This window comes from Bubalus bubalis, chromosome 2 (genome assembly GCF_019923935.1).
Source record: "Bubalus bubalis isolate 160015118507 breed Murrah chromosome 2, NDDB_SH_1, whole genome shotgun sequence".
NCBI lineage: Eukaryota > Metazoa > Chordata > Mammalia > Artiodactyla > Bovidae > Bubalus > Bubalus bubalis.
In genome coordinates this window covers 47600473-47626151 of record NC_059158.1, presented here as the reverse complement: position 1 = coordinate 47626151, position 25679 = coordinate 47600473, and the positions used below count along the sequence as shown (strand labels likewise).

Sequence of the window (25679 nt, the reverse complement as noted above, 5' to 3'; positions counted from 1 at the left end):
TTAATTGTACAAATTTTCCCTTTCACTGATTTTGGTGTCATTTAAGTCAGGATGGAATTTCTTACAATTAGGTAAATACAGAGACTTGAGTAGTTTCAGGTGTTCTTTTTTAATTGGCCAAAAATAATTCACAGATGGCCATGTGCTCCTATTATGTCATGTCTGGAGCAGCATGCATCTTATTCACTCTAATGATGCTAAATAAGGTAGGGGGTGGGTTCAGGTGCAGTCAAGTGATGCATGTGTTCTGATTTCATCGCTAACCTTTCACCCAGTCATACTGGCTGCGCTGATGTTCTTTGCCATATTATATTTATGAATATAAAGAAGGCTGAGCACTGAAGAATTGATGCTTTCAAATTGTGGTGCTGGAAAAACCTCTTGAGAGTCCCTTGGACTGCAAGGAGATAAAACCAGTCCATCCTAAAGGAAATCAACCCTGAATATTCATTGGAAAGACTGATGCTGAAGCTGAAGCTCCAATACTTTGATATGATACTCTTCATATCAGAAGAGCTGACTCACTGGAAAAGACCCTGATGCTGGGAAAGATTGAGGGCAGCAGGAAAAGGGGGTGATAGAGGCTAAGATGGTTGAATAGTATCACAGACTCAATGGGCATGAGTTTGAGCAAACTCCAGGAGACAGTGAAGGACAGGGAAGCCTGGCGCACTCCAGTCCATGGGATTGCAAAGAGTTGGACACGACTTAGTGACTGAACAACAACAACAACAACTCATTCATTAGTAGTTGCAAAATATGATTTTTCTAATTCTATTATATTCTTCTGGCATTTATTAACTGTTGCCTCATTAACTGTATTATTACTCTGAATTATTATCCATGTAGGAAAAGCAGGATGAATATTTGATTCTTTTTCTTTATTTGTGTGCTAGCAATCTCCAAAGGTGACCAATGTATGGTTTTTATTTTTATTTTTTGTATTTATCATCATGAACTCATAGGTTTAGTAAACTGTTGTACATCAATCCATTGTAGTCATTATCATTTTCAATGATCAGATGGTCTTATCTTTAGCAAATAGGAACCCCTCAGTTTAGCTTTTGGGTCATTTTGATCTAATCCTAGTCACTCTTAAGACTTTCCTTGTTTTTAGAATGACAACATTCCTCTGTCTCCGGTCCCTCAGACCTGGAATCTGCTATTCTCCCTAAAGAGCCTGATTTCTTTTAATGGGAAATGGTATGAGAAACCACATTGGGGTGCTAGAGCTGCTTACTGATGCTTTTCTTCATATCAGTTGGGCATTAGTTGCTTTCTTCTACCCATTTTCTTTTACCCTGGCTCCTCTTTTGTCTATGCCATTTATTTTCTCTTTATTATCTTGTATTGCATTTTAGCTTTACAAATGCTTACATTTTATTTTCTAAGTTGGCATACCAGGCACATCGAGGACCAGAACTCACATCGCATGCCTTGTTTTCCAGCACACTTTCTGGTGTATCATGGAAGAATTGGGAGATTAGGAAGTTGAAGTACAATTCGACCTGAATTAGAATTTCAAAATTTTATTAGCTTTCCCTTTGGAGATTGATGTCTTTGCTTTTCATATGCCTTACTGTAAAAATTGGAACTGAGTTAAGAAACAAATAAAAATTAGGCTAATATATGTTAATAAAAGAAGAATTTGAGGATAGGAAAAGGTGCTACATTTATATGCACAGCTTAAAATTACCAACAGGATCCCATGGCCTGATTTTAGTGGATTTGCTGGGACAGGCCAATAAAATACACTGTACTCCGTGTTCCTTGACTATCTTTTACTGGCCCCATTTTAAATGGTTACACAGACATATACATTATTTCATTGCTCTACAGTAACTCACCAAGTTACTGCCATTCACTTTTTGCTGTACAGCTCTAATGGATGCTGTGTGATATACTCTATAAGCAGATCAAGAAAGCAGTCACCCACTCTGCAGCGTGACAGCAAATTCTGCAAAGTGTAAAAATCGTAGCTTCTTGGAATCTGTTAGTTTACTGTCTATGAAATGAGGATTTATAATTACCTGTCTCCTTACAATACTAGATTTTTGTTTAGAGAAATATGATAACAAATGTCAGTTGTTTAGTTAACCATGAACTGTTTTACACAATCAAGATGGCCTTGATTAATTGCATATTTTGGGGAGCTTAATTTGACCTATGAAATTCCAGAAGATAAACTTTAGTTGTGTTGTTTTAATGATTACTCACACAAACCAACGGAGAAGGCAATGGCACCCCACTCCAGTACTCTTGCCTGGAAAATCCCATGGACGGAGGAGCCTGGTAGGCTGCAGTCCATTAGGTCTCGAAGAGTCGGACACGACTGAGCGACTTCACTTTCACTTTTCACTTTCATACATTGGAAAAGGAAATGGCAACCCACTCCAATGTTCTTGCCTGGAGAATCCCAGGGACAGGGGAGCCTGGTGGGCTACCGTCTATGGGATGGCACAGAGTCGGACACGACTGAAGCAATTTAGCAGCAGCAGCAGCAGCAGCACACAAACCAAAATTTACATATATCCATAAACTATTCCTAATTCTTTCACTGGTTTGCCAGCATTTTGCCATTTTCAATTCTATCTGTCCCAGTCGATACTTCTCCCACCACCTTAGTGGCTCAGACGGCAATGCAGGAGACCTGGGTTCAATTCCTAGGTTGGGAAGATCCCCTGGAGAAGGGAATGGCAAACCACTCCAGTATTCCTTTCTAGAGAATTCCATGGACAAGGGAGCCTGGCCAGCAACAGTTCATGGGGTCTCAAAGAGTCGGACATGACAGAGCGACTAACACTTTCCTACCCTCTTAGGGCTTTCCAGGTGGTGCTAGTGGTAAAGAACCCACCTGCCAATGCAAGAGACATGAGACATGGGTTCGATCCCTAGAGGAGGGCATGGCAACCTACTCCAGTATTCTTGCTTGGAGAATCCCATAGACAGAGGAGGCTGATAGCCTATAGTCCATAGGATCACAAAAAGTTGGATATTACTGAAGTGACTTAGCATGCATGCCTACCACCTTGATGTTAAAAATATAGAACACAATAGGGGTATATATGTGTGTGTGTGTGTGTGTGTGTGTGTGTGTATGTTTTTTTGTGTGTAAAAATATGGAGTCCAGAATTTCAGTTTCCCCACCTTTTCCTGTTTTACAATTTAGTTTAAAGACAGAGCATATAAATACATGCTTATAAATAAGCATGAGTGTTAGTGTCTCAAGAGGGGACTATTTTTAGTCTTCAAATTTATTTGATGGGTTTATGACCAAGCTTAGCAACCACATTTTGAGATGGCATTTTTCCCGATAGTCCCTTGTTTTCAAAGTTTTGTTGCATTCCTGGTGCTCCTCATGCGAATTCCCATGCCTCTCCGGCCACAGACCCAATGAGACCCATTCATTGCAAGGAGACAAGGAAGTTGCTCTCATTTGTATCCACTGCTCTCAGAAGTTGACTTACAAATATTTATTTTGATCTTAACAAAATATTAGTGACAGTGGCAGTGGAACGTAGTATAACATATGTGTATATGTTTTAATTGGAGTATAGTTGCTTTACAATATTGTGTACGTTTCTACTGTACAATGAAGTACATTAACTATATGTACACATGTCCCTTCCCTCTGGAGCCTCCCTTCCCACCCTTATCCCACCCCACTACATCGTCACAGGGCACCGAGCTGAGCTCCTGGTACTCTACAGCAGATTCCCAGCAGCTATCTGTTTCATACATGGTAATGTGTGTATGTCAACGCTGCTCTCTCAGTTCATCCTGCCCTCTCCTTCCCTGGTGTCCACAAGTCTGCTCCGTACACTTATGTCTCTCTTCCTGCCCAGCAAATAGGTTCTCTGTACCATTTTTATAACCTTAGAAAATGGAAAAGAGATGAAAAGTAAAAGAGGATAATCATCAATTGATCTCATTTCCTGAGAGTTGACTAATACTTAATGTTTAGAGATCTCTTTGATATCGAAAGGGGGGTGCTCTACACAATGGGAAGACCTCGCCATGGTGCACAGGAGCTGCCTACCCTCCGTGGATTCACTGTGCGTCCAGGGGGAAAGGTTCTCAATATAATACACCCTCTGTGGATTCACTGTGCATCCAGGGGGAACAGTTGGCAATGAAACACACCAGCTGGGGTCCTGCTGCCTTGGTACAGCTCGTGCCCTTCCTCCCCTTCCTCCCTCACCTCTCCGTCATTAACCTTCCATCTGTCCCTGGAACAAACAGACTTGCTCCATTCACAGAAGGAAAGCTGGTCCTCAGTTTCAGGCAGGATGGCTCCTTAAATTCCTTCAACTGTCAGCTCACAGGGCATCCTTTCAGATGCCTTCTCTGAGGTCCCTGTTGAAAGCAGCCCTTGCTCTGCTCCTGGCCAAGTTACCTTAGAGCATCTACCAGTGTCTGAAATGGTCTCGCTCAATTATTTATTTAGTCTCTGGTATGTAGGCAGAGACTACTTCAGTATTCTTGCCTTGAGAACCCCGTGAACAGTGTGAAAATGCAAAATGATAGGATACTGAAAGAGGAATTCCCCAGGTCAGTAGGTGCCCCATATGCTCCTGGAGATCAGTGGAGAAATAACTCCAGAAAGAATGAAGGGATGGAGCCAAAGCAAAAACAATATCCAGTTGTGGATGTGACTGGTGATAGAAGCAAGGTCTGATGCTGTAAAGAGCAATATTGCATAGGAACCTGGAATGTCAGGTCCATGAATCAAGGCAAATTGGAAGTGGTCAAACATCTTCAAAGACATGGCAAGAGTGAACATCGACATTCTAGGAATCAGTGAACTAAAATGGACTGGAATGGGTGAATTTAACTCAGATGACCACTATATCTACTACTGCAGGCAGGAATCCCTCAGAAGAAATGGGGTAGCCATCATGGTCAACAAAAGAGTTCAAAATGAAGTACTTGGATGCAATCTCAAAATGACAGAATGATCTCTGTTCATTTCCAAGGCAAACCATTCAATATCACAGTAATCCAAGTGTATGCCCCAACCAGTAACGCTGAAGAAGCTGAAGTTGAATGGTTCTATGAAGACCTACAAGACCTTTTAGAACTAACACCCAAAAAAGATGTCCTTTTCATTATAGGGGACTGGAATGCAAAAGTAGGAAGTCAAGAAACACCTGGAGTAACAGGCAAATTTGGCCTTGGAATATGGAATGAAGCAGGGCAAAGGCTAATAGAGTTTTGCCAAGAAAATGCACTGGTCATAGCAAACACCCTCTTCCAACAACACAAAAGAAGACTCTACACATGGACTTCACCAGATGGTCAACACCGAAATCAGATTGATTATATTCTTTGCAGCCAAAGATGGAGAAGCTCTATACAGTCAACAAAAACAAGACTGGGAGCTGACTGTGGTTCAGATCATGAACTCCTTATTGCCAAATTCAGACTGAAATTGAAGAAAGTAGGGAAAACCACTAGACCATTCAGGTATGACCTAAATCAAATCCCTTATGATTATACAGTGGAAGTGAGAAATAGATTTAAGGGCCTAGATCTGATAGATAGTGTGCCTGATGAACTATGGACTGAGGTTCGTGACATTGTAGAGGAGACAGGGATCAAGACCATCCCCATGGAAAAGAAATGCAAAAAAGCAAAATGGCTGTCTGGGGAGGCCTTACAAATAGCTGTGAAAAGAAGAGAAGTGAAAAGCAAAGGAGAAAAGGAAAGATAGAAGCATCTGAATGCAGAGTTCCAAAGAACAGCAAGAAGAGATAAGAAAGCCTTCCTCAGCGATCAATGCAAAGAAATAGAGGAAAACAACAGAATGGGAAAGACTAGAGATCTCTTCAAGAAAATTAGATACCAAGGGAACATTTCATGCAAAGATGGGCTCGATAGAGGACAGAAATGGTATGGGCCTAACAGCAACAGAAGATATTAAGAAGAAGTGGCAAGAATACACAGAACTGTACAAAAAAGATCTTCACAACCCAGATAATCATGATGGTGTGATCACTCACCTAGAGCCAGACATCCTGGAATGTGAAGTTAAGTGGGCCTTAGAAAGCATCACTACGAACAAAGCTAGTGGAGGTGATGGAATTCCAGTTGAGCTCTTTCAAATCCTGAAAGATGATGCTGTGAAAGTGCTGCACTCAGTAAGCCAGAAAATTTGGAAAACTCAGCAGTGGCCACAGGACTAGAAAAGGTCAGTTTTCATTCCAATCCCAAAGAAAGGCAATGCCAAAGAGTGCTCAAACTACTGCACAATTGCACTCATCTCACACGCTAGTAAAGTAATGCTCAAAATTCTCCAAGCCAGGCTTCAGCAATACGTGAACCATGAACTTCCAGATGTTCAAGCTGGTTTTAGAAAAGGCAGAGGACCCAGAGACCAAATTGCCAACATCTGCTGAATCATGGAAAAAGCAAGAGAATTCCAGAAAAACATCTATTTCTGCTTTATTGACTATGCCAAAGCCTTTGACTGTGTGGATCACAATAAAGTCTTTTCCAGTGGTAATGTATGGATGTGAGAGTTGGACTGTGAGGAAAGCTGAGTGCCGAAGAATTGATGCTTTTGAACTGTGGTGTTGGAGAAGACTCTTGAGAGTCCCTTGGACTGCAAGGAGATCCAACCAGTCCATTCTGAAGGAGATCAGCCCTGGGATTTCTTTGGAAGGAATGATGCTAAAGCTGAAACTCCAGTACTTTGGCCACCTCATGTGAAGAGTTGACTCATTGGAAAAGACTCTGATGCTGGGAGGGATTGGGGGCAGGAGGAGAAGGGGACGACAGAGGATGAGATGGCTGGATGGCATCACTGACTCGATGGACGTGAGTCTGAGTGAACTGCGGGAGTTGGTGATGGACAGGGAGGCCTGGCGTGCTGCGATTCATGGGGTCGCAAAGAGTCGGACACTACTGAGTGACTGAACTGAACTGATGTAGGCACTACAAAAGCAGATTCCTTATCTAGTTTGGTCACTTCTGAATTCCCAGCAGCTGAAAGAGTATCTGTTACATAATAGGCACTTGAGAAATATTTGTTGTTGAATGAAGACTGGAAAGCATTCTGGAGTGAGTAAATCTGAGTGTAAGTTCTGAGTCTGTTGCTTATAGAGTGTGTGCAACAGGCCAGTCATGTTCTTTAAGTCAGCCTTATAATTTCCTCAACACTTCCCAAGATTAAATGGCATAGAGGTGTCTCAAGCATTTGACATTGTAAGTTTTCCTTATCACAATAATCCTATGAGGTTATAGTATACAGACCATCATCTCCATAGTTGAAAGGAAGATTACAAATCACCCGTTTCATTTCCTTTTTTTGAGCATTAGAACACTGTAAGAAGGATATTGAATTATAGTGGGTTGGGGCAGTGTTAAATCTATAATCTGGATTGCTCGGTGGATAGTTAGCCTAGTATATATTTTCCATTAGCAGGAGAGCTCAGTTTAAATTCCTACATGCTATTAAAAGTAATTTCCCCCTTTATCCTTATCCACGAAGAAGTTCTTTAAGTAACATTTTTCTAAAACAGACTTTTTCATGTTTAAGGACAATGTGTGTTCCTATGTTCCTTAGAGGCCTTCATTCATATGAATAATCTTAGGTGGCAAACCAAACGTACTGAATCAGAGTCTGCCTTTTAATGAATCTCTTATTTGTGTGCATGTTAACATTTGAAGGATGCTAAGGCTGCCTGATTACTCTTTGAGTAGTCAGTTTTGAATGTAGAGATTCTGAGTTATGCTTTCCTATTTAGGGTTGCTAACTTGCTTCTCTATAAGGGGAACGCATGCATGCATACTAAGTCTCTTCAGTCCTGTCCGACTCTTTGCATCTCCATGGACTGTAGCTCACCAGGCTCCTCTGTCCATGGAGATTCTCCAGGCAAGAATACTGGAGTGGGTTGCCATGCTCTCCTCCAGGGGTTCTTCCTGACCCAGGGATAGATAACTCACATCTGCAGTCCCTGCATTGCAGGCAGATTCTTCGCTGCTGAACCACCAGGGAAGCCCCATAGGGGAATAGAAATTGTCTTTTTTTCTTATACCAGAATTTCCAGAACTTTGGTGGACATTAGCCTGTGGGAAGCTTTTTATTTTAAGTGTTTGGCTCCTTGCCCTGCAATCTGAAGCCAATGGGTAGGGTTAAGTCATCCATATGTTTAACAAGCTCCCCCCAAAGATGGAAGAAAATGATAAAACTCAATATGCCCCAGTTTATATACTCCATGCATAAATGTATGCACATGCTAAGTCACTTCAGTCGTGTCCAACTCTTTGTGACCCTGTGGACTATAGCCCGCCAGACTTCTCTGTCCATGGGATTCTCCAGGCAAGGATACTGGAGTGGGTCGCCATGCCCTCCTCCAGTTGCATAAGCATATGTCCAATTAAATAACTGTAAAATGTATTTGTTAAATATATGAGTTATGTTTCCATGGTGAAATAACATGGTGGTGGTATTTATTTAATTCCCTTTTTATATCATCTACATTGATGGTTGTCAACTAAAATATAAAGCAATTAGACAATTCACTTTAGCCCAAGGATTCTGAAGGAATTAAATACTACATAGACATAATGAGTATATTTTTAGTAGAGAAGCAGAATAACTTAATTTTGAGGTTTTGGGGGAAGCAAGTTAGTCAGTATTTATTAGTACACATTGTTGCCATAAAACAGTACATCTTGGTGATGACTCACCAAAATTGCTTCTTACTCAATGACATTTTTTGACCTTTATATGCTCTTTGTCGAGAGGGCCAGCCTAATTTAAAAAATGATGGTGATGATTTTGTACTCACTGTTTTTCACTGAGATATAAATTGTGTCCAACAAATTTTACAGCTTTTAAGCCTATTCGGATCTATGCACCCAAATATCATCACTGCAAATGTAGACTATTTGTAACACCCAGTGAATTAATTTGTGCTACATTCCAGTCTACTTCTCCCATCAATGGCAAGCTTTTCCTAACGTTTCAGTTTTCTGTTTTGGGACTTCATATACCTGGAATCATGCTCTGTGTATTCTTCTGTGTTTGTATCCTTTCATTAAATAGAATATATTTACAATTATTCATGTTGTTGAATATACTACAAGTTTATTTTTTGTTGCTCTGTTCCATTATGTGAATAACCAACAACTTGTTTATCTACTTTCCTGTGGATGGCATTTGAGTTATTTTTAGTTTGGAACTATTATGAATAAAATTACTATAAACATTGTTAAAGTCTTTTTGTTGGCACATGTTTTCATTACTCTAGGTTGTATACTTAGAGAAAGGATTGCTGGTCATAGTTTAATTTTGTAAACTGAACTTAACACTTCTCTGAAGTGGTTACATCATTTTACACTCTTACCATAAATGTATGAGTTCTACTTTTTCCACATAGACTCATAAACATTTGATATTGTCAGTTTTTTAATTTTAGCCATTTTAGTGGGTGTGAAATGATATCTTATTGTGGTTTTAACATATACTTCTTTGGTAACTAATGATAAGAACCATGTACTATGCTTGTTGGCTATTTCTATATTTTGTTAATAATTTAAAAAGTTTGTTCAAGACTTTTGCTCTTTAAAAAATTGGATTGTTTTCTGTTGTTGATTTCTAGGAGTTATATAAGTTAGTCTGTGTATGAGTCATGTTTTGTAAGTATTTTACTCTAAATATTGACTTATTTTCTTAATGGTAACTTTTAATTTTGTTGAAATCCAGTGTGAATCCACTTTTAAAATTGATAGTGGTTTCTTTGTCCTAAGAAAATTCACTTAATCCAAAGACTATGAAGCTATTCTCTTATGTTTTCTTCTAAAAAGCTTATAATTTTAGCTTTACCTTCAGATTTATACTTCATCTAATTTTTGCATATGAAATGAGGTGGGGTCAAGATTTGATTGGGATTGTGTTGAATCTATTGATCAATTTGAGGAGGATAAAGATGTAACCAATTCTGAGTCTTTTAATCCAGGAATATAGATTTCTCCATTTATTTGATCTTTAATTTCTTTCAACAGTGTATTGTATATTTTAGTGTAGAGATTGTTCACAATTTTCAGTAACTTTATTTCTAGGTTTATGGTGCTTTAATAGTATTTAATAGTATTGAATACTTTAATAGTATTGCATATATTATATACCTCATTGTGTTGCCTATATGTATATATATATTTAAAAAAACTATTAATCTTGTATCCTGTGACCTTGCTAAATTTACTTACTAGTTCTAGAGTTTTAGTAGGTTTCAAGTTTCTATGTAGATAATCATGTTGTCTATAAATAATTTCCATTTTAATTCTTTCTTATAGTTTTTTATACCTTTTATTTCTAATTTGGAATGTGGCACTGGCTAGGATTTCCTGTACATTTTTGAATAAAAGTGATGTGATAATATGGTCTTAATTTTTACTGACTTGGGGAAGAATGCATTTAGTCTTTTACCCCTCAATATGATCTGAGCTATAGATTTTTCATAGATGGCATTAATCAAATTGAAGAATTTTCTCCTAGTCTTTGTTTACTGAGAGTTTTATCATGAATGGGTACTAAATTTTATTAAATAACTTTGCTGTGTAAATTGAGATGTCCATGCAAATATTTTTTACTTTCTTAATGTTATAAATTACATCAGCTGAGATTTAAATTTTTTAAAAATGTATTTATTTATTTTTGACTGCCCTGGGTCTTAGTTGCAGCATGCAGAGTCTTCCTTGTGGTACACAGGTAGCCTGTGGGCTCCGGCGTGCATGGGCTCTGTAGTTTGCGGCACTCAGGCTCTCTAGTTGAGGCAGTGGGCCTTAGGAATTGTGGCATGCAGTCTTTGTTGCCCTGCTGCACGGGGGATCCTAGTTCCTCAACCAGACATGGAACCTGTGACCCCTGCACTAGAAGGTAGACTCCTAACAGCTGGACCACCAGGAAAGTCCTGAGATTTAAACATTAAATGATCTTGCATCAGTGGGTTAAGCCTTACTTGGTCATGATCTTTTTCATATATTGCTAGATTTTATTTGCTAATGATTCATTCTGTATTTTTACATCCTTGCCTCATGAAGGATAATGGGCTATAGTTTTATCTTGTAATATCTTTGTCTAGTTTTCTGTTAGAGTTATGTTGGCCTTATACTAGAAGTTGAGAGTTCTCTCTTCCTCTATTTTCATTTAATTTTGCTTCATATTTATTTATTTTTAAATGTTTGGTAGAAATTACTGGTGAAAATATCTGGCACTGGAGTTTTATTTGTGGGAAAATTTTTGAATAAAAATTCAATTTATGTAATAATTTCAATTATTAGTTTCAGTAAGTTTCAGTTTCAGTAAGTAGTGGGCTTCCCTGGTGGCTCAGCTGGTAAAGAATCCACCTGCAATGCGGGAGACCTGCGTTTGATGTCTGGTTTGGAAAGGTCCCCTGGAGAACGGAAAGGTTACCCACTCCAGTATTCTGGTCTGGAGAATTCCAGGGACTGTATTGTCCATGGGGTCACAAAGAGTTGGACATGACTGAGGGACTTTCACTTTCAGTCTTAAGACTTTGACCATTTCGTCTGTCTACTTACTATCCTTTAAAGTCTGTAGGCTCTGTCGTATCATCTCTTGTTTCAATATTGACTCAGGTAATATATGTTTTCTGTCTTATTTCTTGACTATTCTTGCTAGGATTTATAAGTATATTTATTTGTTAAAGAATTAACTCTTTACACATATTGTTTTTCAATTTTCTATTTCATTGATTATTCTTTTTTAATATTTTAGGTTTAATTTGTTGTTCTTTCTTTAGCTTATTAAGGTGGAAACTTAGATATTGATTTTTCATTTTTCTTCTTTTCTGAAATACGCTTTTAAAGTTAAACATGCCCTCTTAGTAGTGGTTTAAATGCATCATAAATTTTTTATTTTTATTTTTTAAATGATCAGTTGAAATATTTTAAGATTTTCCTCTGATTTTCTTTTTAACTCATGAATTACTTAGAAGTACATTGGTTAATTTCCAAGTGTTTTGGGATTTTCTTTTTTTTAAAAAAATTCTTTTTTTAAAAAAAATTTAAAATTTATCTATTATTATTGATGGCTGTGCTGGGCCTTTGCTGCCGCCTGTGCTGGGCCTTCTGTAGTTGCTGCGAGAGGGACTACTCTGCACTTGTGCTCAGGCTTCTCACTGCGGGGACTTCTGTTGCAGAATGTGGTCTCTAGGGCGTGCGCGCTTCAGTAGCTGCACCTGTGCGCTCAGGAGTCGTCACCCACTGTCTTAGTCACGCCTCGGCACGTGGAATATTCCTGTCCCAGGGAGCGAACCTGTATCCCCTGCATTGTCAGTCAGACTCTTAACCACTAGGCCACCAGGGAAGTCCTTCTTTTTCTAATTTAACGTCATTTAGGTCAAAGAACATAATTTGTGTGGTTTCATTTCTTTGGAATTTGAGGCTTGTTTTTTTTCTCCAGCATATGGTCTGTTTGGTGACTTTCATATGTGCAACAAAAGAACGTATATTCTACTGTTGTTAGGTGGAGCATTCTTTGAATGTCCATTAGGTGAAGTTGGTTGATAATGTTTCTTAAACCCTTTGTACTCTTACCAGGCGGTGCTAGTGGTAAAGAACCCACCTGCTAATGCAGGAGACATAAGTGATGTGGGTTCAGTCTCTGTGTTGGGAAGATCCCCTGGAGGAGGGCATGGTAACACACTCCAGTACCTTGCCTGGAGAATCCCATAAACAAGGAACCTGGCAGGCTACATACAGTTCATGGGGTTGCAAAGAATCAGACACGACTGAAGAGACTTAGCATGCATGCATGTACTCTTACTAATTTTTTTTGTCTAATTCAATAATTACTGAGAAATGAAAGTTGAAATCTCACATTTTGATATGAATTTGTCATTTAAAAAAATTTCCCCCCACTTTTCTTCATGTATTCTGAGGCTTTATTATTAGATATCTACATATTTAAAATTTTATGTCTTTCTGATCCATTACCCATTTTTTACCATGAAATTTTTTTCTAAAATTCTTATTGTTGTTCCTTCGTACGTCATGAATTTTTTCCTCTGGTTAGTTTTAAGAATTTACTCTTAAACTTTCAACTAATTATGATGTACCTAGGTGTGACTTTGTATTTTGTTTGGGGTTTGTTTGATCTGATTGGTGGCAGGATTTGTCAATTGAAAAATTCTTGGCCGTTGTATTTAAAAATATTTCTTTATTCACTTTCTCCTTTCCATTTGAGAAGCTAATTACCTATGTGCTATTAATAAGTGAAGACCACTGGATACTGTCCCACAGAGTTCAGAAGCTCTGTTGCTTGCATGACTCACTCATCTCCCCACAACTTTGAGTTTAATTTGGTTAATTTCTATTGATTTATCTTCAAGCTTACTGATCTTCTCTTTTGATATATGCAAACTCACTGCATTAGTTCTTTTTAAATATATATTTGCATTGCAAGCATCTCATTCACATCTTTAATAGTTTGTATCCCTCTTTTGAAATTTCAAGTTTTTGCATATTGTTGTCCATCTTACTCATTAGATCCTTTAACATGTTTATCATCGTCATTTTATAAACCCTGCTTGGTGCTTCTGATACTGAGATCATTTCTTGTTGTTCAGTTCCTCAGTTGTGCCCGACTCTTTGGGACTCCATGGACTGCAGTGGGCCAGGCTTCCCTGTTCTTCAGTATCTCCTGGAGCTTGCTCAAACTCGTCTCCATTGAGTTGATGATGCCATCCAACCATCTCATCCTCTGTCATCCCCTTCTCCTCCCGCCTTCAATCTTTCCCAGAATCAGGGTCTTTTCCTATGAGTCAGCTCTGCTAATCAGGTGGTCAAAGTATTGGAGCTTCAGCCTCAGCATCAGTCCCTCCAATGAATATTCAGAATTGATTACCTTTAGGATTGTTTGGTTTGATTTTTTGCAATCCTAGGTACTCTCAAGAATCTTCTCCAATACCACAGTTCAAAAGCATCAATTCTTTGGTGCTCAGCCTTCTTTATCTCTGCATCTGCTTATATTGAGTGTTTTTCTCCTGATCAGAGTAAAATTTTTTGTTTCTTCTCATATCTTGGAAGACACTTTTAAGATTTCTCTCAGTTTGTCAGTATAGTTTCCACTTTTTGTATTTGAGTTCTTTTCTCTCGTCCTTTCTTTGCCTTTCTGCTTTTTGAGATGTGTCTCTCCACTGCAGTGAAGGCCCAGTGTGCCTTGGAAGGGCTTTTCTCAGTTCTTTTGCTTCTCCCCTAACCTTCAGCAAGATAAGGATTTGTATTTGAGGAATTCCCTGGGTACCTGGAGAAGGAGAGAGAGGGAAAGAATCTCTCTAGATTGTTTTATCCTGCTCTCAATTTTCTCTGTATTACTTGTCTATTCCATGTACCCAGATAAGGCTCCTGGGGAAAATTGCTGACTGAGGGCATCCTGGCTCTGTGGCTGGGGCCTCTCAGAATTCTAGTCTGTCACACCAACTTTGGTTTCTTCTATACTGTGGCAAATTCTTCCTCCTCCTAGAATGAAAGGAGCCCTGAATCTTTTCTGTCCTATTAATAACTTTTGGAATTCAGCTCATTTAGGTTTCTATAAATCCTGTCGTTTCTGCTGGGTTTTAAAAGCCTATAGTTTATCTGGCATGTTCTCATTGTTGGGAGTGACAGTGTTTGGCAACGATACACACTTTAACCAGGAGTGAAGTCCCAGGACTAACTTAGAAAACATGCTAAAGTCACATAGCTGAGTGTTGATGAGTTAAATAAAATAGATCTTAATGTTTATAATTATTACAGCCATTAAAAAATGAAATCCCATCATTCAGTTTTATCATATAGACTTTTTTTTTTTAACCAGATACCCTTTGGGTGTTTCTTAAATGCAAATCCACATTTAAAAGAAGGATATGTGTTGCCCTTGAGAGTCCCTTGGACTGCAAGGATATCCAACCAGTCCATCTTAAAGGAGATCAGTCCTGGGTGTTCTTTGGAAGGACTGATGCTCAAGCTGAAGCTCCAATGCTTTGGCCACCTGGTGTGAAGAGCTGACTCAATGGAAAAGACCCTGATGCTGGGAGGGATTGGGGGCAGGAGGAGAAGGGGATGACAGAGGATGAGATGGCTGGATGGCATCACCAACTCGATGGACATGAGTTTGGGTAAAATCCAGGAGTTGGTGATGGACAGGGAGGCCTGGCGTGCTGCGGTTCATGGGGTTGCAAAGAGTCGGACATGACTGAGAGACTGAACTGAACTGAACTGACTGATGCATTGCCCCTGAGATAATAGAAAGAACACGATAGGGCTCTAGAGGCTGTGTTAAAAGAGGGGATTCTAGTAAGTATTTTGAGCAAAGCTTAAAGTTTTAGAGAAGTTTTTGCTTTCCCAAGACAATTATGAGTTAAAAAATTTATCACATTCTTCCTCAGCTCTGATTCATTGTCTTTCATTAATATAGTTGAAATGTGGCTATTTGGACACATAAGTTAATTCTAAGATTAGTAAAAATTAACTGGGCTTTAACTAATATTGTAGTTTCCAAATTCAAACTTATAATTGTTAGGTATTTGTCTTTATTTTTCTAATATAGTTAACTTTCTTTTTTTCCTTCTTTATTTCTTTTTTAGGAGTCCTAAAGAAAAACAGAAACATGGCTCACCATATTACATTTCTTTGGATAATTTCAGTCCTGCTTCTTCAGAATTCTGTATTAGCTGAAGATGGAGAAATAAGATCAAGTAAGAATTATTAGCATTGTCTTTTTTTTATCAACACATTGATTGGGGAAATGAAATAAAAGGAGCCCAAGTATTGGCTTTAAGGATCTTATTCTTACTGTCTTTGATGCTGTGATTGCCTGAAATAAATGAATTGCCATATTACACATTAACTGGGAGGAAAAGCTATCAGAAGTCATTTTAAGAAAATTCTATGGTAATATTAACCCACCCTTGTTCAGTCATTTATATAATCTTCATGATATGGAAATAAAGTACCTACTCACAGGATTCATTATCAGGACCATCCTGTGAACTTATCTCATAGAGATAACAAGATAATCTATGTAAATAACACAGGCATATAAATGACTCAGCCTGGTGACAGCTCAGTGTGTTGACTCTTATTCTGATTGCCTTAGGAAAGCTTGCATCGGAGAAGGAAAGCTGGGTTTTGTTTGTTTGTTTTTTGACCGCACCTTGGGGCATGTGGGATCTTAGTTCCCTGACAAGAGACTGAATCTGCCCCCTGCAGTGGGAGGTGGAGTCTTAACCACTGCACCAGTAGGGAAGTCCCAAAGGCTGCTAATTGTAGTTCTGCTATCCAGGTCATCTTTTACAGACAGCCTAGCATACACACTGAGGAAACCAGAATTGAAAGAGACACATATACCCCAACATTCATTGCAGCACTGTTTACAGTAACTAGGACATGGAAGCAACCTAGATGTCTGGCGGCAGATGAATGTATAAAGAAGTTGTGGTATGTATACACAATGGAATATTACTCAGCTATAAAAAAGAACCCATTTGAGTCAGTTCTAATGAAGTGGATGAAACTGGAGCCCATTATACAGAGTGAAGTAAGTCAGAAAGAGAAACACCAATGCAGTATATTAACACATATATATGGAATTTAGAAAGACAGTGACAATGATCCTATATGCAAGGGCGCAAAAGAGACACAGATGTAAAGAACAGACTACTGGATTATCTGGGAGAAGGCGAGGGTGGGAAGATATGTGAGAATAGCATTGAAACATGTATATTACCATATGTAAAATAGAGGATCAGTGCAAGTTGGATGTCTGAAGCAGGGCACTCAAAGCCAGTGCTTTGGGACAAGCCAGAGGGATGGGGTGGGGAGGGCAGTGGGAGGGGGTCCAGGTTGTGGGGGAGGTGCATGTGCTCCCATAGCTGATTTGAGTCAATGTGTGGCAGGGGCCACCACAGTGTTGTGAAGTGATTGTCCTCCAACTAAAATAAATAAATAAAAAGTTTTAAAAAGAGTATTTATATTCATATTTTAAAACTCATAAATATAAGCTCTCTATTATAAATGAATTAATGTTCCTCTAACAGTAGAAAACAGGTTTGGCAACTTGATTCAACTTGACTTAACATTTATTAAAGCAATAATATTTAATGTTTGCATAACACTTTCATAGTTCACGCCACCCAAGCATTCCATGAGGTAGACACCCTTTGTATTTTGAGTGGGAAAAGAAATTCATAAACGGCACGGGCTTTGCACAGTGTCATACCTCTGGTTAGAGCTGCAGCTCATATTTGAGCCCTGCTTTTCATCTTCAGTGGGCTTCCCCGGGGGCTCAGACGGTAAAGAATTTGCCTGCTATGCAGGAAACCCGGGCTCAATCCCTGGGTCAGGAAGATCCCCTGGAGAAGGAAATGGCAACCCGCTGCAGTATTCTTGCCTGAAGAATTCCATGGACAGAGGAGCCTGGGGGGCCACAGTCCATGGGGTCGCAAAGAGTCAGACGTGACTGAGCGACTGGCACCGACACTTTTGTCTTCAGTGCATTCCTTTCCTGTGACTCTGGTGATCCGGCCTCTCTCACAAGGGGATCTCTCAGGGTGCTATTTCATCTGCGGTTTATAAACGGCAGCACTTGCTTTTGTGTCCGTCCTCTTGGGTAATCTTGCAGTTATGAAATATAGGCCCCATGGCTCTGGACTGGAGCAGAAAGGGCCAAGAATAACCCTGTACAAGTTTATGACCGCTGAATCAAGTGGTACACAAATACTCACACATCCAGGCACAACGTGCTTTGGAGCATCAAAGAAGGGCAACCTCGAAGAGCCAGCAAACACAGCCTTCCTGTCCTGTCTCTCCCTCAAAACACCAATAAAAGTGTAACCCTGTTGTCCTCACACAGCTTCCAAAGATATCAGGAGAGCTGAGTTCCCTTGGGTTGGACAGTTTGTCTCTGGGCAGAATCCCGTTTCTGCAGTACCTGCCCTGAAGTCTGGTGACAGTCCCCATGACAGAGGTTACTGAAAGAGTGTCCTTCACACCCCTCTGCATGGCGACACCACCTCATCTGAGTAAAATCACACGACTTAAAATTTGTATCTCACTACCTCGACTCATCTCCTCCTCTTCCAATCATCCTCTCCAAGGGCATGGCATCCTTGTCCTGTGGGCCATGAGCAATAGTATTTTTGCCGCCTTAAGTGCAAAACTGAGAGAAGCAGGCAGCAAGTGCGGCTCTTTCGCCCTGTACTCTCTGCCGACCACAGAATCACCCAGACAAACCAGCGCGTCTACGGGGCTGGGTCTGTCTCTCACCTCCTGAACTTTGCACTTGCCTTCCTTCTGAGTAGAATGTCCTCCTCTTGACCTGGATAAAACTCTGCTTTCTGATCTCAGGTTGCCTGTCTGCTTTCCCACAAAACTACCCCTGACTTTCCACAGTTAGGTTGCCACCTCCTCCTGTATGTTCTCATAATTCTTTTACTTTCTCTAACTAGCCCACTGTCTATCTTAATAGGCTGGGAGCTTTTAGAGATATCTCAGGTGTGTTTGAAGCCAGTCCTTAGAGAGCAGTTATTCACTATAAACACACTGAAAGAATGAAATAGGGTTAAAAGTGTGTTGTGTACTGTGGAAAAGAGAGTTAAGAAAGTTTTTGTTTTTCATTCTTTTTACATGTGTACATCTGGATATAACTTGTGCCACAAATAGTCTTTTTTCTTGGTAGAACTCAAAGATGTGCTGATTTCACATGATTCCTGGTATCTTAATAAGTCTTTAGTTTTATGGAGAAAGGAATGGCTTTATCCCTTTGCACTAGATTCACTTCACACGAGGAATGTTTTACTACATAAGTGGCTGAAGATGAGTGATCAGACCTTTAAACGTGCATTCTGTGTAGTACACAAATGACTGCTTTCATGATCTTGCTTCATATAAATTTTCTCAACTATATCAAGAATGTGTGTGCCTTTGCTGGCTAGTTGAGTCCTGAAGTTGGCAGAAAGTTTGTTTTTAGTTTCTTTCCCCTATTCATTGGTTTATATGTATTTTTATAAATATTTCACATTAACATTTATGGGTGAATTTAACTCAGATGACCATTATATCTACTACTGCGGGCAGGAATCCCTCAGAAGAAATGGAGTAGCCATCATGGTCAACAAAAGAGTTCGAAATGAAGTACTTGGATGCAATCTCAGAAACAACAGAATGATCTCTGTTTGTTTCCAAGGCAAACCATTCAACATCACAGTAATCCAAGTCTATGCCCTAACCAGTAATGCTGAAGAAGCTGAAGTTGAACGGTTCTATGAAGACCTACAAGACCTTTTAGAACTAACACCCAAAAAAGATGTCCTTTTCATTATAGGGGACTGGAATGCAAAAGTAGGAAGTCAAGAAACACCTGGAGTAACAGGCAAATTTGGCCTTGGAATATGGAATGAAGCAGGGCAAAGGCTAATAGAGTTTTGCCAAGAGAATGCACTGGTCATAGCAAACACCCTCTTCCAACAACACAAAAGAAGACTCTACACATGGACTTCACCAGATGGTCAACACCGAAATCAGATTGATTATATTCTTTGCAGCCAAAGATGGAGAAGCTCTATACAGTCAACAAAAACAAGACCACGAGCTGACTGTGGCTCAGATCATGAACTCTTTATTGCCAAATTCAGACTGAAATTCAAGAAAGTAGGGAAAGCCACTAGACTATTCATGTATGACTTAAATCAAATCCCTTATGATTACACAATGGAAGTGAGAAATAGATCTGATAGATAGAGTGCCTGATGAACTATGGAATGAGGTTCATGACATTGTACAGGAGACAGGGATCAAGACCATCCCCATGGAAAAGAAATGCAAAAAAGCAAAATGGCTGTCTGGGGAGGCCTTACAAATAGCTGTGAAAAGAAGAGAAGCGAAAAGCAAAGGAGAAAAGGAAAGATGTAAGCATCTGAATGCACAGTTCCAAAGAATAGCAAGAAGAGATAAGAAAGCCTTCCTCAGCGATCAATGCAAAGAACTAGAGGAAAACAACAGAATGGGAAAGACTAGAGATCTCTTCAAGAAAATCAGAGACACCAAGGGAACATTTCCTGCAAAGATGGGCTCGATAAAGGGCAGAAATGGTATGGGCCTAACAGAAGCAGAAGATATGAAGAAGAGGTGGCAAGAATACACAGAAGAACTGTACAAAAAAGATCTTCATGACCCAAATAATCACGATGGTGTGATCACTGACCTAGAGCCAGATATCCTGGAATGTGAAATCAAGTGGGCCTTAGAAAGCATCCCTACGAACAAAGCTAGTGGAGGTGATGGAATTCAGGTTGAGCTATTTCAAATCCTGAAAGATGATGCTGTGAAAGTGCTGCACTCAATATGCCAGCAAATTTGGAAAACTCAGCAGTGGCCACAGGACTAGAAAAGGTCAGTTTTCATTCCAATTCCAAAGAAAGGCAATGCCGAAGAATGCTCAAACTACCGCACAATTGCACTCATCTCACATGCTAGTAAAGTAATGTTCAAAATTCTCCAAGCCAGGCTTCAGCAATATGTGAACCGTGAACTTCCAGATATTCAGGCTGGTTTTAGAAAAGGCAGAGGAACCAGAGAGCAAATTACCAACATCTGCTGGATCATGGAAAAAGCAAGAGAGTCCCAGAAAAACATCTATTTCTGCTTTATTGACTATGCCAAAGCCTTTGACTGTGTGGATCACAATCAACTGTGGAAAATTCTGAAAGAGATGGGAATACCAGACCACCTGACCTGCCTCTTGAGAAACCTATATGCAGGTCAGGAAGCAACAGTTAGAACTGGACATGGAACAACAGGCTGGTTCCAAATAGGAAAAGGAGTACGTCAAGGCTGTATATTGTCACCCTGCTTATTTAACTTCTATGCAGAGTACATCATGAGAAACGCTGGGCAGGAAGAAGCACACGCTGGAATCAAGATTGCCGGGAGAAATATCAATAACCTCAGATATGCAGATGACACCACCCTTATGGCAGAAAGTGAAGAGGAACTCAAAAGCCTCTTGATGAAAGTGAAAGTGGAGAGTGAAAAAGTAAGATCATGGCATCTGGTCCCATCACTTCATGGGAAATAGATGGGGAAACAGTGGAAACAGTGTCAGACTTTATTTTTCTGGGCTCCCAAATCAATGCAGATTGTGACTGCAGCCATGAAATTAAAAGATGCTTACTCCTTGGAAGGAAAGTTATGACCAACCTAGATAGCATATTCAAAAGCAGAGACATTATTTTGCCAACAAAGGTCTGTATAGTCAAGGCTATTGTTTTGCCAGTGGTCATGTATGGATGTGAGAGTTGGACTGTGAAGAAGGCTGAGCACCTAAGAATTGATGCTTTTGAACTGTGGTGTTGGAGAAGACTCTTGAGAGTCCCTTGGACTGCAAGGAGATCCAACCAGTCCATTCTGAAGGAGATCAGCCCTGGGATTTCTTTGGAAGGAATGATGCTAAAGCTGAAACTCCATTACTTTGGCCACCTCATACGAAGAGTTGACTCATTGGAAAAGACTCTGATGCTGGGAGGGATTTGGGGCAAGAGGAGAAGGGGACGACAGAGGATGAGATGGCTGGATGGCATCATTGACTCGATGGACGTGAGTCTGAGTGAACTCCGGGAGTTGTTGATGGACAGGGAGGCCTGGCGTGCTGCAATTCATGGGGTCGCAAATAGTCGGACATGACCGAGCGACTGAACTGAACTGAACTGAAACATATTTAATTGATAATGATGTTAGTGTATAGCTGAAAATGATGCATTTATTTATTAAAAAATTTTGTGGTTTGATTTATTCTCTTGATAAATAGAATAAAATGTTGCTTTATAACAATACCTGCCCCTTCAAAGAGATATCTAGATGTCATATTCATATGTAGCACCCATTTTTTTGTTTTTTATTTATCATTTTAAAAATTTATTTATTTTAATTGGAGGATAATTGCTTTACAATGTTGTGTTGGTTTCTGCCATACATCCATATGAGTCAGTCACAGGTATGCATGTTACCCCTCCCTCTTGAACCTCCCTGCCAACTCCCATCCCATCCCACCCCTCTAGGTTGTCATAGGTTACTGGGTTTGAGCTCCCTGCCTCATACAGCAAATCCCCACTGGTTATCTGTTTGACATATGGTAATTGTAAATGTAAATGTGCACACATTTGTAAATGTACATATGTTCTGATGCTATTCTCTCAGTCTGTCCCACCCTTTCCTTCCTCTACTCTGTCTACAAGTCTGTTCTCTATGTCTATGTCTGCACTGAAAATGGAAGTGCAAGTCGCTCAGTTGTGTCTGACTCTCTGCGACTCCATGGACTGGCCTGCCAGGCTCCTCTGTCCATGGGATTCTCCAGGCAAGAACACTGGAGTGGGTAGCCTTTCCCTTCTCCAGGGGATCCTCCCAACCCAGGGATCAAAGCCAGGTCTCCCACATTGAGGTCAGATCTTTACCACCTGAGCCTCCAGGGAAGCCCTCCAGGTCAGTCTCCACTGCTGCCCTGCAAACTGGGTCATCTGCACCATCTTTCTAGATCCCATATATATGCATTAATATAGGAGATTTGTGTTTCTCTTTCTGACTTCACTGTGTATAACAGGCTCCAGGTTCATCCAACTCATTAGAACTATCTCAAGTGTGTTCCTTTACATGACTGAGTAATACTCCATTGTGTATACGTGCCACAACTTCTTTATCCATTCATCTGTCAATGGACATCTAGGTTGCTTCCATGTCCTAGCTATTGTAAACAGTGCTGCAATGAACATTGGGGTACATGTGTCTTTTTCAGTTATGGTTTCCTCAGAGTATATGCCCAATAGTGTGATTGTTGGGTTATATGGTAGTTTTATTCCTGGTTTTTTAAAGAATCTCCATACTATTCTCCGTAGTGGGCTATATCAATGTACATTCCCACCAACAATGCAAGCATCCATTTTTTAATGTCTGATTTTAAAGCTGATTCACTCATTAATCCTTAAAATAAGATAATTCAAAAATATCAACAAAAGTCATAGCCCTCATTTATAAAGAATTTTCATGAGTTAAGCAGTATGTCATATTAATCTTCACAAAACTCTTATAAACTGCTTACTATATCTTTTACTTTAAAAATTTTAAGCTTTATTGAGGTATTCAATATAATTGATATGTAAAATTGTACGATATATAAAGTATACACTCTGGTGACTTTATATACATATACATTGTGAAAGGATTCCCCAATCTGGTTAATGAAAAATTCATGCATTTGAAAACCTTCCTTTCTGTTTTTTCTTTAACGCATGTACTCTGATGATTTTCTTTCTCACTTAGGTTGTCGTACTGCTCCGACAGATTTAGTTTTCATCTTGGATGGCTCTTACAGTGTTGGCCCAGAAAACTTTGAAATAGTGAAAAAGTGGCTTGTCAATATCACAAAGAACTTTGACATAGGACCGAAGTTTATTCAGGTTGGAGTGGTCCAGTACAGTGACTACCCTGTCCTGGAGATCCCCCTGGGGAGCCATGAATCGGGAGAGAACTTGATGGCAGCCATGGAGTCAATACACTACTTGGGAGGAAACACACGGACTGGAAAGGCCATCCAGTTTGCCCTTGATTACCTTTTTGCCAAGTCCGCACGGTTTCTGACTAAGATCGCAGTAGTCCTTACGGATGGGAAATCCCAAGATGAAGTCAAGGATGCTGCAGAAGCAGCAAGAGACAGTAGAATAACGTTGTTTGCCATTGGTGTTGGGTCAGAAACAGAAGAGGCAGAACTTAGAGCTATTGCCAACAAGCCTTCATCCACCTATGTGTTTTATGTGGAAGACTACATTGCAATATCCAAAATAAGGGAGGTGATGAAGCAGAAACTTTGTGAAGGTAAGCCTTAATATAACGTGGAAACAAGTAAGAATGACAGTCTCTTACAGTTTTGTATAACCTGTTCATTTACAGTGGGGGAGATGGTTATATTCAATGTCAGAGGAGTTAAGTCAGAACTGAAGTGAGCACACATTTCTATGTTAGAGTTATTTTGGATAAATTTTGTTTTTGGGAACAATTGCTTTCTTGTAAAATCTACAGTTGGAGGATATAATATTTTGTGATTTGTGTGTGTGTGTGTGTGTTTTTCTTTCAGATACAATGTGTTTATTGTGGAGGTTAGATAAAGTTGAGATACATAAAGAATGAAAGTATATGTAAATCATGTATGATTATATCACTCCTGTTAGCAAGGTTTCTGCCTTTTCCATTCTAGTCTTTTTTGATTTCAGAGTGTTTGAGAGTTTATTCATGTGCCTGAATAAGGATGTGTGTGTGTGTGTGTGCGCGCGCCCTTATTCAGTTGTGTCTGACTGTTTGTGATCCCATGGACTGTAGCCTGCCAAGCTCCTCGGTCCATGGGATTCTCCAGGCAAAAATATTGGAGTGGGTAGCCATTTCCTTCTCCGGGGAATCTTCCCAATCCAAGGATCGAACCCAAGTTTCCTGCATTGCAAGTGAATTCTTTATTGTCTGAGCCACCTGGAAAGACTGCCTAAATAAGGATAATATTGTATAGATAATTTCATACTCTCTTTTCATATTATTTATACCATATTACTATATTTATGATTTTAAACTATTAATATTATAGCATATAATCTTTTAAGAATATTTAAATTTTCTCCATTTTTGTATAGTTGGTTTATTCCTAAGTTTTTCTAATACAAATAACTGAATATTCCCATACCTAATTGTGAATGGGAATTAAAGAAAACAGAAAACAAATATCAAATTACGAACATTTTTAAAACTTTTGAAGAGTCTTAAAAACTTTACTTGAGAAAAACAAACTCCCACCAGCAATGAGGAAACCTTTGAAAATATAGTGCTTGCTAGTCTATTAATTATGTTTACATCATTCCATTAAATACTGGAGTTAACTAAGTTTACATCATCCCATAAAATATAGGAAAGTTCCAATTTTTGGTAAACATTAAAGCTGTTAGAGTACAGACATGCTTGTGTTCACATTATTTGGGGGAGGATAATTTATTCATATCATTTATTTTTAATATTATAGGCATTTAATGTGCCATCTGCCTAAAATCATATTCATGCAAATGGAAATGTTTTTTCCAAGTTTACCTACAAAAAATCTAAAAATTGTTTGGTTCACTTTTGATAGAAAAATTTCTACATGATTGGGACTTAGAAAACAACTTAGTTTCTTTATTTTCTTTGTATTTGAGGGGACTGTGGTAGAGAAAAACACTTCAGAGCTTTTTAGATTATCTACTAATATTTTAAGAAACCACTACAAACCAAAGAGCATAGAAAATTAAGTATTTTCTATAATAAAAAATTTTAAAAAGTTACTAATAAGTAGATACAAATGCTCAGTACAGTTATTCTTTTTATGAGTCTCTAACAGTAAGACTGTTGACTTTTATTGTGTTGAACAGGTCAAAGGAATTTGGATTTTTTTAAAATTAATTAATTAATAATTATTTTACTTTACAATATTGTATTGGTTTTGCCATACATCAACATGCATCCGCCACGGGTGTACATGTGTTCCCCATCCTGAACCCCCCTCCCACCTCCCTCCCCATACCATCCCTCTGGGTCATCCCAGTGCACCAGCCCCAAGCTTCCTGTATCCTGCATCGAACCTGGGCTGGCGATTTGTTTCTCATATGATA

At 39.3% G+C, this 25679-nt stretch overlaps 1 protein-coding gene across 2 annotated transcripts in view; it reads left to right on the top strand.

Annotated features, from left to right (window-relative positions):
• Positions 1–25679, top strand: part of COL21A1 (collagen type XXI alpha 1 chain) — a 236239-nt gene that overhangs the window by 53091 nt on the left and 157469 nt on the right. For both annotated transcript variants that reach the window (XM_044931869.2, XM_025272314.3), the window contains exons 2-3: positions 15597–15707; positions 23320–23871. In XM_044931869.2, the coding sequence (XP_044787804.1) occupies positions 15620–15707; positions 23320–23871 (640 nt within the window). In that variant the 5' untranslated portion in view covers positions 15597–15619. The remainder of the gene's footprint in view (positions 1–15596; positions 15708–23319; positions 23872–25679) is intronic.